Source organism: Plasmodium relictum (assembly GCF_900005765.1).
Source record: "Plasmodium relictum strain SGS1 genome assembly, chromosome: 5".
In the NCBI taxonomy this organism is placed as follows: Eukaryota; Apicomplexa; class Aconoidasida; order Haemosporida; family Plasmodiidae; genus Plasmodium; species Plasmodium relictum.
In genome coordinates, this window is record NC_041683.1 from 185498 (window position 1) to 204967 (window position 19470).

The 19470-nt window shown below is 16.7% G+C and overlaps 5 protein-coding genes across 5 annotated transcripts; 1 reads left to right on the plus strand and 4 right to left on the minus strand.

The window, feature by feature from the left end:
- Positions 1 to 798: 798 nt before the first annotated feature.
- PRELSG_0505500 (zinc finger protein, putative) lies at positions 799 to 1495 on the minus strand (the record flags this gene model as incomplete). Its single annotated transcript, XM_028675304.1, has 2 exons — positions 799 to 1260; positions 1469 to 1495. The coding sequence occupies 2 exons, from the start codon at positions 1493 to 1495 to the stop codon at positions 799 to 801; spliced, it is 489 nt and encodes a 162-aa protein (XP_028531906.1).
- A 3275-nt stretch (positions 1496 to 4770) lies between these two features.
- Positions 4771 to 5437, plus strand: FCF1 (rRNA-processing protein FCF1, putative; the record flags this gene model as incomplete). Its single annotated transcript, XM_028675305.1, has 2 exons — positions 4771 to 4773; positions 4862 to 5437. The coding sequence occupies 2 exons, from the start codon at positions 4771 to 4773 to the stop codon at positions 5435 to 5437; spliced, it is 579 nt and encodes a 192-aa protein (XP_028531907.1).
- A 774-nt stretch (positions 5438 to 6211) lies between these two features.
- Positions 6212 to 8367, minus strand: PRELSG_0505700 (dynactin subunit 6, putative; the record flags this gene model as incomplete). Its single annotated transcript, XM_028675306.1, has 4 exons — positions 6212 to 6277; positions 6361 to 6497; positions 6662 to 7456; positions 7683 to 8367. 4 exons carry the CDS (start codon positions 8365 to 8367, stop codon positions 6212 to 6214), a joined length of 1683 nt encoding a protein of 560 aa, XP_028531908.1.
- Positions 8368 to 10465: 2098 nt separating this feature from the next.
- Positions 10466 to 12266, minus strand: PRELSG_0505800 (14-3-3 protein, putative; the record flags this gene model as incomplete). The annotated part of the gene is made up of 4 exons (XM_028675307.1): positions 10466 to 10494; positions 10739 to 11327; positions 11636 to 11721; positions 12182 to 12266. The coding sequence occupies 4 exons, from the start codon at positions 12264 to 12266 to the stop codon at positions 10466 to 10468; spliced, it is 789 nt and encodes a 262-aa protein (XP_028531909.1).
- A 3503-nt stretch (positions 12267 to 15769) lies between these two features.
- On the minus strand, positions 15770 to 17744 carry PRELSG_0505900 (zinc finger protein, putative; the record flags this gene model as incomplete). The annotated part of the gene is made up of 2 exons (XM_028675308.1): positions 15770 to 15847; positions 16260 to 17744. The coding sequence occupies 2 exons, from the start codon at positions 17742 to 17744 to the stop codon at positions 15770 to 15772; spliced, it is 1563 nt and encodes a 520-aa protein (XP_028531910.1).
- Positions 17745 to 19470: the final 1726 nt, after the last annotated feature.

Consider the following 19470-nt stretch of genomic DNA (forward strand, 5'->3'; position numbering starts at 1 on the left):
ATTTATTTCCAAATTTATTTTTTAATAAAATCAGTATTCTTTTGACTCTTTTTATATTTATATAAATTGTTCCTTTTTAAATAAATATAATAGTATTATATATTTAATTTATTTTTTATCAATGTTAACAAAAATTTAAAGAATAATAATAAATATTAATTTCCCTTAACGGATTTTTATTTAAAAATAATAAGATGAAAAAAAAAAAAATGCATATTTAAGGAAAATATACTCATAAATTTTAATTTTTGTATATGCATCTTTTTCTATATTCTTTTATATCAACTTAGCAATAATTTAAAAATTAAAATATATAACTCATTTGATGTAACTATTTATTTAAAACAATAAACTTCACTTAAAATATTAACTAAAAACAAAATTATACATAAATATATATATATATAAAAAAAAAAAAAAAAACAATAATAAACCAATTTAATTATTTTGTTTTTAAGGAGTATTTTTTTTTTTTTTTACTTCAAAAATGAATTATCAAAAATGTTTAAATTATACTAATACCTATATACTATGATTTTGTTAGAAGGGAAAATAGCAAAAAAAAAAAAAAGGAAAAAAGGAAAAAAAAGGAAAAGAAAAAAAAATTTTATAAAATAATAATATTGCACCAATAAACAAATCATAATATATACGTATATATTTTTTTATAAAAACATTGTAAAAAAAAAAAATAAGAAAAAAAAGGTAATTATATATATATATTTTTTTTTTTTTTTTATACATGTATATACATTATTTCACTTTTAAAAATTTAATTTTAAAATAAAGAGAATTTGCTTATATTTTTTCAACTTTATCCGCAACAACTTTGACATTATTTTTTATTAACTGTTGTTTATGAAAATTTTTATAATCAAAAGTACATTTATGTGCATCTGCATATCTATGAAGTGAGCAAAAATAATGATTACATCTACATTTAATACCTAATAATCCTATACGTTTACAACAAAAATAACATTTATTTTTATCTTCAGTTTCATTTTCATTATCTTTCTCTGAATATAATGGAATTTTTTCATTATCTAAAGATTTTTCATTTAAATATGATGGTTCTATTAATTCATTTATTTTATTATAATTTAATGTATCATTTATATTTTTTTCGTTGATTTTTTCAACTTGAGAAATCTCTTTTTTTTTTTTTTCTTGAAACTCCCTATAACATTTGGAACATAAATTATTATTTGCTGGATTTCCATAAAACCCACAATTATTTTCACATAAAACTGGTGATGGCTGTGTAATTTAAAAAAAAAAAAAGAGAATATTAAATATATAAATGAAATATAATTTTTTATTTAATTTATTAAAACTACTTTGATTATATGAAAAATAAATTCACGTTTCATGTATTCACTCTTTATAAATATAAATTTGTATATAAAAAATTGAATTAAACATTATACAATAAAAAAAAATGTATATATATTTTTTCTTTTTTTACCGTAGTTGCGTTTTTCTCTGAACTCATTGTTTAAACTATTCTTTGTAAAAATGTTTTATAAATAGATTTGCAAAAAAGAAAAACTTAGTAAACAAATTATTCTTTATTTTTTTATCTTATACATGCTCTTAATTTAAGGATTGGCCCTAGGCGGATGAATTATTAAATTTGACAATTTATACATAAAAATGAATATATATTTTCCCTTTTTTCCCTAATAATTATATAATTTTTAAGCTTAATGTTCTTTATATTTGATTTAACAAATTCATTTCTCTAATGTTTTTTTTCCCCTTCCTTGATTATTTAAATTTTTAATTTTAATCAGTTTAATTTTGACTTAATTTTGCTTGACTTGGATTTATTCAATTTAACTATTTGCTTTGATTTGAGTTTTTATTTTTATTTTATTAATTTTTTTTTTTTATTTTGCGTATTAGCATATGTGTACTTTTGTAGAACTAATTTTTTTTTTTTTTTTTCGTTAACATTAATAATAAAATAATGCGGCAATTTAACAATTTTTTTTTTATTAATTTGGCTATCTAATATATATAATGTATTATTTTGCACTTTTTCTTGTTCATTTTTGGTTATAACTCCAAAAATAAAGGATCTGTATCTTTAGTTTTGTGAAAAAAAAATATTCTCCTCTATGTTTAAAAAAGCAAAAAAAAAAAAAATATTTAGAATAATTTATTATAATAATAAGATTATTAAAAAAAAAAAAAAAAAACCAAACGCAAAATGATTCAAATGTTTATTATTTAAAAAATCTTCAAGCTATTTTTACACGAATAAAAAAAAAGAAAGATGGAATTAAATAATATAAAAAATATAAATATATATATATATATATTATAATTTAATATAATTAAAGAAGGGAAAAAAGGAAAAAAAAAAAAAAAAAAGAAACAGAAAAATAAATAAAAATAGAATGAAAAACAGCAAAAAAAGAAAATAAAAATAAATCCTTGATTACTAAAAACTTGTTTATAATATGTATTTAAATTTTTTTTTATATGTATAAATTAATAAATTTCGAATAATGTTTTTATATTTGACTATATGTTCTATGACAAAGCAAAAAAAAAAAAATGTATGCATATGTAATGATGTCAGATAATTATTTGCATAGTACAAAAGCCTTTTTTTTATCTTTTTTAATTTTATTTACTTTTTTTTTTTTTTTTATTTTGTATATATTTTTTATATCATCACTTTTATTTATATTTATTGGTAAAACGAAAAAAAAAAATTTATCTTATGCATGTTTTTTCTTATTGAGAAATTAAAAAAAAAAGTTATGAAAATTTTATTAAAAAATTAAAAAAAAAAAAAAAAAAAAAAAACACAGAAATATTTAAATTAACATAAAAATTATTATTAAATATAATTAAAATTTACTGGCACATTAAAATAAATTACGATAAAGCATTACTTCACGCTATTTATTTATTTAATTTTTTTTTTTTACTTTTTCGACATATTCCTTTTGAAATTATATAAATACCTGATACAGTTAGTTGTGCGTAAATATTTATTTAAATAAATTTATATAATTTTTTTATACTTTTTTATGTCCATTTAAAAAGTTTTCTTTTGCATTTATTTATATATAAGTAGAAAAAAAAAATAATATAAAAATAAACAATATAAATTTTGAAGTTTTACTAATGAATTTATAAATGTATTTTTTTCATCAAATTATTGAAATCTCTACATGTTGCCGAAGATATTTTTTCTGATAATCTTTACATGTTCATTTATTTTTTAAAATGAACAAATAAATACTATAAATTTCTCATTATATATATGAGGGGGACATATTTAAAATAAATTATACATCCTATTTATAATTTTTTGCTAATTTTATAAGAAATATATATGGAGTGAAAATATATAATAATGTAGAAAAAGTTAAATCTTCTTTTTGAAGCGTGTGTGAATTTTTTTTTATATAAAAATAAATAAATGGACTAAGTTTTTCCTCAGTATAGATATAACTAACTTGAATCATTCTTAAGATGATAATAAAACGCACTTAAAAGATTCATTTATTTTATGTGAGGTTTTTTTTTTTTTTACTGAATAGCAAGAATTTTTTATTAATTATTAAATTAGTAATAAAAAAAAAAAAATAATTAAAATATTGTTAATAAAATAATCTTAATAGGAGATGGAGATATTAATAAACTAGAGAAAAAAAAAGGAAAAGATTATGTTAATATAATACAAATGCAATTGATATAAATATGAAAGAAAAAAAAGATAATAATTATTTAAATTATTTATTTCTTATTTTAATTTAATAATCCATAAAATTACAGATCATTTTTATAGTTATACTAAATATATTTAGCTAATAGTAATATTCCTTATGAAACACTTCTAGTTTATTTTAATAGCTCTTCATAAAATATTGAACAAACATTTTTATTAAAAAGATATTCTTTACTAGAGTATATGTATACATACATATTTATGATGTATGGATTTTCTTATCATAAATTGGCACATTGAGAATTCCACTAATACTTAAGGTATTCAATTTACTATTATTAATTTTTTAAAATTATCTTAAAGTATGCTTACTAATTAAAATTGCATTTTTTCTTTATAAATTTCAATTCATATAAATACTAATATATATCTTTAAAAATAACTGTACATGAATTACTAATTTTTTTTTAAATATACGTTTAGGTTAATAAAATATTTTTTAGATTAATTTAAATTTATTAATAATATACACTTTAAAAGTTATATTTCTTTTATTCCTTATATTTTAATTTTTTCATACAATTCTCAAGCTATCTTAAAAATTTAGAAAAATAAAATAACCAATGAAAAATTAATATGAAATCATTTATTGGAATAATTATATTTAAGATAATAATTGTTCATTCTTTAAAATAAGATTACTGAAATGTGGTTTTTTTTTAAAAACCAAAAAAACATAAATCATACGATTAGTAAAAAAAGTATATGAAATATTTTGAATTAAGCGAAGTTATAAAGAAATATATACATATTGTCACTCATAAACAATAAGAATATTAAGAAGATATCTCCTTTTTATGAAATATTTTTTTTTTTTTTAAGTATAAATTTTTTTTTTTTTTTTTAAAAAAATACAAAATTAAAATTTATTTTTTTCTTTTTTTATTTCTATTAAAAATATAAAATTTAAAATTTAAATATGAAAATATTTTGTTTGTTTTCTTAATTTAATATAATTATAATAGATACTGAAATTATTAAATCAACTTCATTTTTTTTAAAAAAAATAAAATGTGGAAATGGTAAAAAAATGAAATATAATTTTATTTTATATATATATATATATATATATATATATATATATATATATATATATTTTTTTTTATTCAGGGTAAGTTTAAGAAAACACAAAAAATATTAAAATTGAAAAGGGTTATAAATCCAAATGACAATAGGTTAAAACATAATAATGACAAAAAAGTAAAAAAAAAAAATAAAGATGAAGAAAAAATAAAGCAAGTTGAAGTAATTGATAGTAATTTGTTTTTTAATTATAATGAAAACTTAACCCCACCTTACAATATAATACTTGATACTAATTTTATTAATTCAAGTATACAATATAAAATTGATATAGTAAAAGGTTGTTCAGAGTTATTATTAGCCAAATGCAATATATTTATAACAGATTGTGTTGTAGCAGAAATGGAAAAATTAGGTCAACGTTATGCGTTAGCATTAAAATTATTAAAAGATGCCAGGTTTAATAGATTAACTTGCGCACATAAAGGAACATATGCAGATGATTGCATTGTTAATAGAGTTACAGAAAGTAGGTGTTACATCGTTGCAACAAATGATAGAGATTTAAAAATAAGGTTACGAAAAATAGCAGGAGTACCCATTTTATATGCAAAAAATTTTAAATACAAAATTGAAAGATTACCAGATAATATTATGATATAATTATATTACATATATATTTATATATTTTATCTATTTATTACTATTTTTTAAAATAATGTTCTTATACTTTTTATTTCAAAAGAACAAACAAAAAGTTCATTTTTGCGCATCATTTTATTTTTTTTTTATATGTTAGTAATTTTTAGTTTCCATTTGATTTTTAGAAAAATATTTTTCCTCATAATTTATTAAATTACTTTTTTGGATTATAAAAGATATTAATTTTTAATTTTTATAAATATTTGTCTACTAGTAAAAATTATTATAATGTTCAAAAAGACATTTTAATTTTTTTGTTATTATTAAAAAAATATATTTTTTTTTAATCATTAACCTATGTTATGTTAAATATAAAGAACACAAAAAAAAAAAAAAAAAAAAGAAAAAGAAAATAATAACTTATTAAGATATATCAATACATTTAAAAATAATAAATTACAATAAAGAAATAAAATTAGTAAATCACGAATGAAAGATTGACAATGATTAATTAAAAATCAAAGAAAAGTATATAACACATTAAATAAAAATAGTATATACAAGTATCCATAAGTTCTTTTTATATAAGGAGAAATATTTTAAGTATTTTTCTTAATTTTTATAAATAACAATTATTAGTAAAAAATAAAAAAAAAGTATTCTATATTTACTATAATATATTAGAAAATGTTTATATTGTAAAAAAAAAAAAAAAAAAAATTATGAACATATATATTTATATAATAATAATTATAATAATAATATATGCTTTATTCCTTCATAAATAATTAAAATTTACATATAAAATAATTCTGAATTCTTCAAATAATTATACCTAAGATTTATTTCATTTATATTTTCCTAAAAAAAAAAATGCTCATACATTTAAATATAAAAAAATCAACTTTTATAATATTATTTTCCTATTTTTTTTTTTTTTTTACTTCAATAAATATGGGATTCATGCTGGTTAGAATATTATCAACTATTTTTAGATTTTTTTTTATGCTCCATTTATGATCTATATACATATTTATCCCTATAAATGAGCAACATCCAATTTTGCTATTATATATTTGACCTATTCATAAGAAAAAAATATATATATATATATACGAAATGGTACTCATTAAATACAATGTATTACTTACATTTATATTATTTTTTATTGAGTATCAATAGAAAAAAAATAAATAATATTTAAAAAGAAATAATTGTATAAATAGAAAAATATATATACTTTACATTTATAATCAAAATAGTTTTTATTTCCTATTTTAAGAGAATTTATTATATATGTTCCCGATCTAAAAATATTATTACTACCAATATACATATTTTTATTTGTATTATTTATTATAGTAACATTATCTTCAAATAAATTATTTTCTCCTATATATATCTTTGCATTTTTAACTATAATATTACAACCTGGAAAAATAATATTTCTCTTTCCAATATGTACATTTGTATTTAATTCAGAAAAAACGAAAGATGATTTATTATCATTTTCTTCAATATTTTCTATCTTTTCATTTTTATCTAATATAGAATTTATTGATATACTTTTAAATGTAAACATATCTTCCTTATGCAAATTCTGGAAAAGAAATTTTATAATGTATCTTTCTAAGTAACTTAAATTTCTTTTTGATGATAAATATTTCCTGTTGGTTTTTGAATAAAAGGAAATAATATAATCAAAAAAAAATTTTAAAAAATAGTGGTTATTTTTTTTATTATATAAATAATTCTTCCTATCCCATATATTTTTCACTAATTTTTTATTTTCATTATATGTTAACTCTTTTATTATTTTTTTATTTTTCAAATCTTTTATATAGATTTTTCTAATTATTCTTCTATTTTTATAAAAATTTTTCTTAACTTTTTTTTCATTATTTTGTGTATTTCCACTTATTAATTCATTATGCCTTCCAATCCATTTTAAAAAGTAATTTATTGCCTTTTTTTTTAGGATATAATTATATGATAATTCACCAGTATGAGAAACAACTTCTTTGATTCCATTAGTTAAATCTTCAAAAGAAAGAAAAAAAAAAAAGTTTATGTATATTTATAAAAAAAAATATAAAATCATAAAATTGAATTAGATCAATACTCTATAATATATATATATGTGTTAATTTATGTAATTTTTATAAAAAAAAAAATGGTAAAATTGTTAATTAAAAAAAAATCTTTCTTTTAAATATATACATATTCTTATAGAACTTTTTTAATTTTCACAGACTTTTTTTTTTACCTTTCTTATTTATTTCTTTATTAATCTTTACAAAAGATAAAACTTCCTTCGAAGAACCCCTTTCCTTATTAAAATCATGTGTATCTATTTTATATATAGTATTTAAATAGGATGATAAAGGAGATTTTTCAATATTCATATAATTTTTTAAATTTTCACTGCTTCTAATGAGTAAATTGATCTTTGAATCATATTTATTTATTTCTTCATCACAAGTATCAGTATGTTTTGAATTGTTTTCATTTCCATTGCAATAATTCGTTATTTTTTTACTAATACTTGTTTCGCTAAAAGTAGAATCGTACTCTGAACTTAAACTAGGATCTGCATCTAAATCTGATAAATCTAAATTTTTTTTGTTAGTATTAAATTTTCTAAATATATTACTCCCAGAGACATCATTTTGTGTTTTTAATTTTTTAAATTTAAACATATACTCACTTAATGAGCTAACTCTTTTATATGTACATAATATTTCACTTTTTATAGAATTTTTCGAATCATCAGTGGATGTTTTAATGGAAACTAAACCTAACAAGCTATTTGAATGATGACCTATATCGCTTGAAGTACGTGATAAATCGGATTCATAAATTGGAGTTTCCTTTTCTATAAAATGTTTTCTTTTATTTACATTTCTGTCTAAGTCAAGTGAAAATAGCTTTCTAAAGTTTTCTTTACTCATATTATTGAACTTCAAAAAAAAAAAAATTAAATTAAATGTATCATAGAATTTTATTTTTATATTATTATAAAACTACAGATTTAATGTAGTTGTAATAAAAAAAAAAAAATTTTTAAATGTAAAAATATTATATGTATTTTTTAAAATAGTATTAATATAAAAAAAAAAAGAATAAAAAAATAACAATCACAAATATTATACTTAAAACATATATTGTAAATAAACTTAATTCAAGATGTATATAGTTTTTATCATTTCATAAATTTATAATAATAAAAAGGAGAAATGAAAAAGTTAGAAGACCACATATAGTAAAAATTCTGCAGTTTATATTAAATAGCTTTGGAATTTTTATTTTTACAATATATTTTTAATATTATAAAAAATTTTAAATAAAGAATTTAATAAAATAAATATAAAATATTCTTCTATCTTATTTTATTTTTTTTGTTGTAAATATCATTTGCCTAAATCAGTTGTTCTAATAGATTCATTTTAAAAAAATTTATGTAACCTTAATATATATATTTTTTTTATATATATACAAGCATTATTTTATGCCCCAATATATATATATACATATATTATAACTTGCATTTAAATTCAATATTTTCAGATTTCAGAAATTAAATATAGAAAAAGCAAATTTGAGAAAAATAATTTTAATTTTTTCCTTTGAGATTTCTATTTGTAGTAATAATAAAAAGTAATTCAAAAAAAAAATGTTATGGAAAAAGCTTAAGACAAATTTTAATTCACCATGAACTGTTTTAAAAAAAAAATAGAAAAAAAATTTCATAAATTATTCAACTAAATTTAATCATTTAAGATATTCAGAATAGTTTATCTCTCTTTTTTTTTTTTTATTAAATTCAATATATCATTAATCTTAAATTTTACAAAAATAGAAAAAGCATTTTTAAAATTAACATTCTTAATTAAATATGAATCCTATTTTTATGTAACTATTAATGTTGAAGTGAGCTTTTTATTATAAACATATTTTAATTTTTTTTTAAATGAAAGGGCTATTTATTCATTTTCTTTTATTTAAATTAAATTTCCACTTTTTTTTATTAATAGATAACACGGAATTTAAAGATAAGGATATAAGAACATAGACAATATAAATGTAAAAAAAAAAAAAAAAATTACAAATTTAAGATTTACAATTACAAATAAAACAAAAAATAATTTAAACAAATAGGAAAATTTAAGAAAAAAAAAAGTTATTACTAGCTGTAATAGACAACATACTTTATTAATTTGCTAACATAAATTTCAAATAAATCCTTATTTAATTTCAAGTAATAATATACTACCTTCATATAGAAAAAAAATAAAAATATAAATAAAAATATAGATAAAAAAGATATAAAAAAGTTCGTGCAACATAAAGAAACAAGTTGTATATAATTTCTATATTTTATAAAAAAAAACATTTTTAATATAACATGCTATATAAAGCTCCCTCATTTAAATATCTTATATTTCATTTTATTTTTAATTATGTATTTATATTCTACTTTTTTAATGTAATTATCATTTATTATTATTTTCTTAATTTTTTTTCTTTTTAATTATTTATTCGTCCTTGTAAAGATTAAGTTTTTATATATAGAATGAAAAAAAAAAAAAAAAAATTAGAAAAATTTTTTCATTAAATGAATGTTAAGTACTTAATATAAAAAAAAAAAAAAATAATACTATAATTGAAAGTTAAAAGGTAAAAATAAGAAAATATTTGTTTGAAATTTTTTTATCAATATTTAAAATTTCTTTTTTTATTTTTTTATTCTTTTGAATTTTTTCTTTATATATATGATTTTTTTTTTTTTGCTCACATAGTATTATCTTTAAATGTAAAGATTCATGAAATGAAATAATGAAAAAATATAAACATATATATATATATATATGTTATGGATAATATTTATGTATTAGCAAGTTTTAAACTTTTAAACCTATGAAATCAAACAGTTGATAACTTTCTTCTCAAAAAATAATGTAATTTATAATAAATTATAAATACACATATGATATAATTATACATATATTAAAATATATATAATTATATGCATTTCAAATAAAAATTATTCTATTCTAGACCTTCATCTTTCGATTTTTCTGCAAAAAAAAAAAAAAAAAAAAAAAGTTAAAAATTGTGCATATATTATAAAAAGAAGGGTTATCAAGAATATGTAATATAAATTATAAATAAAAAAAAAAAAAAATTTGACATAAAAGTATTAAATAAAATTATAAAAAAAAGCATATTAAATAGTTCAGAACAATTTAGAACTTAATAAAAATGCATTTTTAATAAGAGTGTATATATATATATATACTCTTATATTAAATTAAACAATACCTTCTGTTTGATCTCCTTGTAAATCTGATGTCCATAATGTCAAGTTATCTCTTAAAAGTTGCATAATCAAAGTAGAATCTTTATATGAATCTTCACTAACATTATCAAATTCAGTAATGGCATCGTCAAATGCTCTTTTAGCCATCTCACAAGCTTGATGAGGTTGATTTAAAATTTCATAAAAGAAAACAGAATAGTTTAATGCTAAACCTAAACGTATTGGGTGTGTTGAAGGAAGTTCATTTTCTGCAATTTCAGTAGCTTTTTGATATGCCTCTTGTGCAAAATTAGAAGCTTCCTTTTTTCCTTCATCACATGAAAATTCACTAATATAACGATAGTAATCACCTTTCATCTTATAGTAAAATACTTTACTTTCACTTTCAGATGTATTTGGTATTAACTTTTTTGTAAGAAGATTTAATATATCTTGACAAATATTATTTAATTCCTCTTCTACTTTTTTTCTATATGCAGCTGCGACATTCTTATTATGAACATTTGCTTTACTCATTTCTTTTTGCTCTACACTAGAAATTATTCTCCAAGAAGCTCTACGTGCACCAACAGCATTTTTATATGCAACAGACTAAAAAATAAAAATTACATAAAAAAAAATGATTTATTAAACGAGATTAAAGAGAAAAAAAAAAATTATTTTTTTATTTATAATAAAATAAATATGTAAATATAAAAAAACAAAAAAGAGTGTATTTATAAATTCTCAAAAAATAAAATTTGTTATTATGAGTACATAATATTTAAAACACAGCCACTAGAAAATAAAAATGCTGTACTATAAATATGAACATTAAAAATGTAAATGTATTTCAAAAAAATAAAATATTATTTAATTTTTCAGTAATCAATCATGTATATATATATATGTCTTTATACCAATAAATTTCTTTCTTCAACAGTTAATTCGTCTTTATCATTATTTACACATTGTTCAACTAAAGTTCTCATTGCTTCTGCCATTTCTATAAAATATTGAAAAATTTTGAAAAAAAATAATTATTAAATTGTGAAATTAACATATTTTCATTAACAATTAATAAATTAAGAGATGAAATAAGAATATACCTTATTACTATAATATATATACAAATAAGCATATTTATGTATAAACTTATAAAACATTAGAAAACATATATAAAAATATACAAAAAAAAAAAAAAAATGATATGCAGCTTAAAATTGGAATAATTATTTCTCAAAAAATAAAAATACTTTTATTATATTAAAACTTATTTTAATTTTAATATATTAAAAAATATTTACTTCATAAAATATAAATCAGTGTAAATGTATATGTTGATACTTATATATATATATATATATATAAATGTGTATCTTTTTGGGTTAATCATAGAAATTAAATATAATAATTCATTTTTTTCATTTTATAAAATATCCTCTTTTTTTACACATAAATTTTACCATCATATCTTTCGGCTTGTTCAGCCAATTTAGAACGATAAGTACAATCACATCTTAATTGTTTTAATTCTTCAGATGTTGCCATTGTATATATATATATAAATATATATATATAATATATATATTTTTACTCTTTTTATTTTAATTTTTTTTAATTTTTTAGCAAAAGCAAAAAATTATATCAACAATATGTAATTTTGTTTGTAATTATCTATAGTCTACGTATATAATAATAATAATAATAAAATTAATGAAAGTATGAAATAAATAAAAAATTAATTCATGAAGCCTAATAAAAAAAAAAAAAAAGTTATAATAAAATAAGAAATTCAAGCCATGCACTAAATTTTTATTTTTTTACAGCGCAAAATATTATTTTAAAAAATTTTAATTTTATTTTGTTTTTTTTTTTATTATTTATTCTCTCCAGAATATGTTCTTTTCAACATTTATTTTTATGTGCAAGTATTCAAAAAATAGCCCTCTTGTTAAATTGTTAATAATAAAACAATAGGTATTTTAATTTTAATAATTGATCTTAAAATGTTTTTTTTTTTTTTCTAAATATTTTATTCTTTTTTTTTACTTCCTTTTTCACTTTTTTATGCATATTTTACTTTTTTATTTTTTTTTTTTTTTTTAATGAATACTTCTATTTTATTTTTTTTGCTCTTTCTAGTTTTTTTTTTTTTTTATTTATTTATGTCCCCAAACCCATGTGCATAAATACATTTTTACTTATACCATATATTTTTTTTTTTATTACTATTTATATTATTATTTTATATTATTTTACTTAAAATTTTGTTTGAATTTAAGAATTGAATTTATCATACTATTAAAGAAATATCTTTTTAAATATTAAAACATTTATTTTTTTTACTTAAAATATTTGCATATGAAGAAAAAAAATATATATATATTTATATATGTATGTAAAGTAAAATCAAATCAAATAAAAATAAAATAGAATAAAAGCATAAAGAAAAAAAAAAAAAAGTAAAAGAAAAAGAAAAAAAAAAGATAAATAGCTTATAGTAAAAGAAAATGAAAGCTAAAAAGCCTAAGAAAATATTTATGTGTGGTAATTAAGTCAGAAAACTATATTCCTGCTAAATAAATAATGATTATATAAGACCGTAAAAAAATATATATGCATATAAATTTTTATAATGTATTTATAGTAATATATATATATATACTTTAATATAATTGTATGTGTAATATATCTTAACATAAATTGTGCATATTTTATTTCATTTAATTTTTTTTTTTTTTTTTTTTGCATACACGTACTTATGACTTTTTACCTATTGATATAACATATATTTACATTTTTAAAAAATTATGCATGTGATAATTTATGCAAGTTATAAAAGTTATAAGAAATTTCATTCATAACAAATTGAAGGTATTTCTTTTTTTTTTAATATAAGGATACATTTATCAAAAAAATACTTTCTTCACATATTTATTTAAAAGCAAAATAAATTATTTCTAAATTCTTATGCTACACAGCAACATTTCAGTAAATATTTTTGATAATACTTAAAAAAAAAAATTAAATGAATAAAATAAAATTTAAATTAGTATTTTAAAAAATTATAATGAATGAGTAAAAATATAAAAAAAAAAAAAAAAAAAAAAAGTTAAAATATATTGATACAAAAAGAAAATATATTTTTTATAAATGTAAATATTTATGGGATCACTGAATTTAAAATCTACCTTGGCTACCAAATGTTGTCTTTTAATAATGATTATATAAAAATCTTTTTATAAAAATTGTAAAAAGATTTTTTTTTTTTTACATTTGTTGTTATATACTAAAAAATACAAATACAATCATAAATATTAATATATTTATTAGTATTTTATTAAGGAGCATATACAAGATTATTCTATTGAGATTTAAAAAAAAAAGAATATACAAAGTTAGTTTATTCTTCTCAAAATAAAATTTATGCTTTTATATATTTATAATAAAATATTTCAATTTTATTTAAGAATTACATGTATTTTTTTTTAAAGTCTATATGAATTACCATTTTTAAAATTAATGATATTAAGTGAAATTTATAGAAAAGTAAACCAAGGAACTTAAATATTAAATAAAAAATAAAAATAAAATTACACTTTACATTAATTGATAAATATATACATACGTATATTTCCCAGTAAAATTAAGAATTTTTTTTTTTATCTTTAATAACATTTAATTTTATGAAAACAAATAAAATTGGAAAAAAATACATCCTTTTAGTACTTAGAAAAAAATTAAAATTTATTTTAATAGAATCATTTGAATAATATAAATGTAATTCAATATAAACTAACAAAAAAGTATTGATCCACAATGCAAATTTCATATTAAAAATATCAAATGATTATATGCACCTTTTTTTTTTTTTAAATGATTTCACTAATAAATCAATGCATATATATTTTATTATATATTGAATATTCTTTTGTTATTAATTTGATTGAATATTATTAAAAAATTATTTAAAAAGAGTTAAATTCACAAGAAAAAAAAAAAAAAAATTATAAAATTTTTCTATTAAGTTATACTTGTTTATTCTTTATAGTTTTCTATTGGTTTTCTTTTTGTATATTATATATATGATGAAATGTAAAAATATATTTTTTTTTATCCTGTATGTAATAATGGGTATTTATATTATTTAATTAATGCTTATAATTTTATATTCAAAGACAAAATTTTATAATTCGTTATTATTTATTAGTAATTAAGATTATAAACAAATTTTTATTATTCATATTTCATTTCCATGAGGTTATATAAAAATCCAATAATACAAAAAGCAAAAGAGCAAATTTCTAAATTAACAAAATTAGGGTTCAATTTAAATTTTATATTTCATAATTTATGTAAAAAGCATAAATATATAAACGAATAACAAATATTAATATGACAATTTAATTTTTAAAAATATGTTTTTGAAAAAAATATTAATTATTAAAGTTAATTTTATATATAAAAAAGACAAAAAAAAAAATAAATAAAATAAAATAAAATAAAATAAGATAAAATAAAATAAAATAAAATAAAAATTAATATAAAAATATAATTAAAATAAAATAATAAGTAAATAAAAACAAATAAAAAATGTTAGATATATTAAGATTAAAATGTGCAATTTTTTTTTAATTTATTTATTCCTATAGAATATAAGCTTCTTTTAAATCATATATATTGAAGACAACTATGTAATATATTTGTTATTTCATATATCATTTATACTTAAAAGCTACATCTTTATATTTTTTATAAAAATATATACTAAAGTATTTTTAAGAGAAAAATTATCAATTAATTAATAATAGAAAAGAAAAAAAAATTAAAAATGTAAGTAATTGTTTAAAATTTTTTTTTTTAAATCATAAAAAAAAAATATTATAATATATATGAAATCGTAGATTAATTTTTTAAAAATATTTTAACAACTATAAAATTTATTAATTCATAAAATAAAAAAGTATTACTTTAATATTTATTTAAAAGTTGAATAGAAATAATAAGAAATTTTTTGTTAATTAATAAAGTATATATATTTTTTAATTCTCTTAAATTAATTCTTCTAAATTATAATTTACGTAATTTGCTGTGGCAGTATCCTTCATTTTTCTGCATACACAGTGTAACTAAAAAAAAAAAAATTCAAAAATATTTAAGTAAATGTATAACTATTTTGAAATGAGTAAAGAAGAAAATAGAAAAAAAAAAATATAATGTATATATATATATTATATGTTAAATGAAAATAACAAAATTATTAATATTATTTACTCTATAATAAAATATTATATTTAATTTATTTAATTTTTTATTCATGTATGAAATATATATATATATATTATTAGGAAGCAATATGTCAAATTATTTAAAACATATTAGTAAAAAATGCTAAATGTAACTTAATATTCTAAATAATGTATAATATGCATATAATTATATATGAAAATAATAATTCATTCTATTATATTTTTTCATTTTATGTATATATATTCATAATATGAATACATGTATAATTTTTTATTTTTATTTTATCTTTACATGCTTAGCTAATTTATGTGCATATATATCAAACGATGAATGTGTACTTGAATTAGTTGTGAAATAAAGTAGGCATAAGACATAACTTAATAAATTTAAAACGCTATCATATGTTTCAATTTTTTTTTGAGAATTAAGAGTCTGACTTGCATATTTTGTAAAAAGTTCATAATCTGTATCATCAGTTGGACTATTAGGATGATTATCTGCATCTATTAAATTCATTTCCACATTATCCTCATATTTTATTTTTTCTTTAGTAATTTCTAAGTTTTTCTTAAAAATATGATTTAGAATATCGTAATATGTATTATTTAAAAAAATTTTTTCAGTTTTTTTTTCAAGTGTATCATTTGTTGTATTCATAACATCTTTACATGAATTATTTTCGTTAATACTTTCATTAGTAAAATTTTCTACATTATTATTATTATCGGTAATATCTGATACACAACACTTATCTTTTTCATTATCAAAAACTAAATGACTTGATAATTCTGTTTTATTACATGAAATTGAAGAGTTATTTGAATTCATATCAGATATGTTTAAATCAAAGAGGTAAGGAAATTTTTTTAAAATATGTAAATATAAGGTAAATTTATTATCAAAATTGTTTAAGTAACTAAAAATAGAATTTTTTTTTTTTTTTAATGTGCTTTCATATGACATTGAACTTCCATAACAAGCAGTAGTAGTATTTCTTTTAATATCATTCGTATTTTTCTCAAATATATTATTTTCTTGATAAGGTAAACTGATTGAACTACTCTTAAAATCAAAAGTTCTATTTGACTTTTCATTTAATAAATTAGGTGAATAACTGTAATCAAGTGAAGATGAAATGAAATTTTGTGATAACTTTTTTTTACTATTTAAAATTTGATTTTGCCCTTTGAATGATCCATACTGAATTTTGCTAACTATAGTAACATTAGGGTATGGTGGAATATCAATCTTATTAGAAAATGGAATAAAATATTCTTTTATCTTTCTTTGCTCAGCTAACCCATGTAAATTTGGGCAGTAATACCTATTACAATTGGCTTGTTTATAATTTTCACACCTTTTCGTTTTGTATACAAGAGGATGATAATCAATTTCGTCTATGCTATGTGCTAAAGGGCATTCAACACCCAAAGGGCATTTATTAATATTCGTTTCTTCAATATACTTGTAAAATTTATTATTTACACTTCCATCTTTATTAGTTAAAAATACACAATTCCTTAAAATGTTATTTCTTTTTTCTTTATCTTCTTCGTTATCATTGTTATTTTTTATAAAATAAGGGCAAGATACTGGAATGTATCTTAAATAAGACGGCAAAGAAATATAATATGGGCACCTTCTAATCCATTCAGTACTATGACTATATTGACATCTATCCAATCCAAATTCGCATAAGCCCTTAGCTAATCTTAAACATTGTTTTGTACGAAATCTATATAAATCATCTTCACTTAATAAAGGTGTGCAAGCCATTATAACAAAAAAAAAAAAAAAAAAAAAAATTATGTTTGAATTCAAAATTAAAATAAAAAAAAAAGAAAAGAGAAAATTATTTCAAATATTTAAGAAAAAAATAGTAAAAATTCTTCATAATAAATACAAATGTGTATTACTATTAGATATGTATATATTTATAATTCGAAATGTAATAAAAACAAAAAAATTAAAACGATATCCATGTATGTTATAGGACTTTAGAAGCAAATAAAAAATTATTCGAATATATTTATTTAAAATTAAATTAAAAAAAAAAATTAGAAGAAAATTTAAAAAATAAAAGTGAAAATAAAATAATATTTTATTAAAAATATTTCACTCTATAATATTTTTTGCAAAAGTGAATCATATAAAGGAAATAAAAAAATATAAAATAATTAAAAGCAACAAACTAGAGAAATCAAAAAGCAAAAATACCAATTTTAAAATGAAATAGAATAAATAATTTAAAATAAAAATAATGGATGAATAATTAATATATTAAATTTATTCAAAAAAAAAATGTATTTTTATATAATTAAAATTTTAGGCTTTATTAATAACTACTTAATTTTTGAAAAAAATTTAAATTATAAGTTTTTTTTTTTTCTTCTTTTATTTCTTATACATTTTTAAATAAATGACATATAAAAAAAAAAAAAAAAAAAAAAAAATCGTTGAACACACTTATATACGACAAGTTACAAGAACAATGAGAACAAAACGAACAGAAACTACAACAAAAAAAAAAAGTCATTAAATTTAATTAATAAAAATAAATAATTCCTTTCAGTTTATTTATCATTTTATATATTTTAATTTTTTTTAAAAATTAAATATTATAAAAATTTTCTTTTTTTTTTTTTAGCTGTTTTAAAATTATAATTACAGCTCCATAAAGTTTTTCATATATTTCCTTATTTTTTTTTTTTTATTAAAAAATTATAGAAAATGAAAAATGTTAGTAATTACTGCATGCGGTCAAAATATAAAAAAAAAATTTTAGTTTTTAATTTTTTCTCTGGATCTTTTTATTTAAATAAGGGTTAAAATAAATTTTTTAATATAAAAATATATATATATATATATTATATATATATATTTTTTTCTTAATGATTATTCAGGATATAATAATCAGTGTGAATAATAATACATGTTACCTCATTTTTCATATTATGAAAAATTTAAGCAATTATTTTAGTTAGTATCTAAAATCTAAAAACCTCCATATTTTAATAAAAGAATATTAAATAATATAAAATAAAAATATATATTAAAAAATTAATAATAATTTCTATATTTTACAAATAAAGGAATTAAGAAAAAATAAAAATACAATTTCCCTTGTGTGCAAGCAATTTTTCCTTTTTTTTTTTTTTAAGGATTAATTGTCCCCTTTTTTTTTTTGGCTATCCATATGGTTAATACAAAAATATATATATAATATAGAAGTAATATAATTTTTAAATTTATTGTTGATAATGATTAATGAAGAAAACAATTAAATATATCTTCGTATTTATAACAAAAGAAAAAAAAAAGTTACAAAAAGTTGTTAATATTTATAGAACCAGCTATTTATTAAAATAAAATTTTTATCCAAATAAGAAAAATTAACTTACGATTTTGTTGAAGGAACCTTTAACTTTATTATTATAATATATATATAATAATCCAATTATTATGTTTTCTATTTTCATTTTTTTTTTCTCTGCTTTAGAAA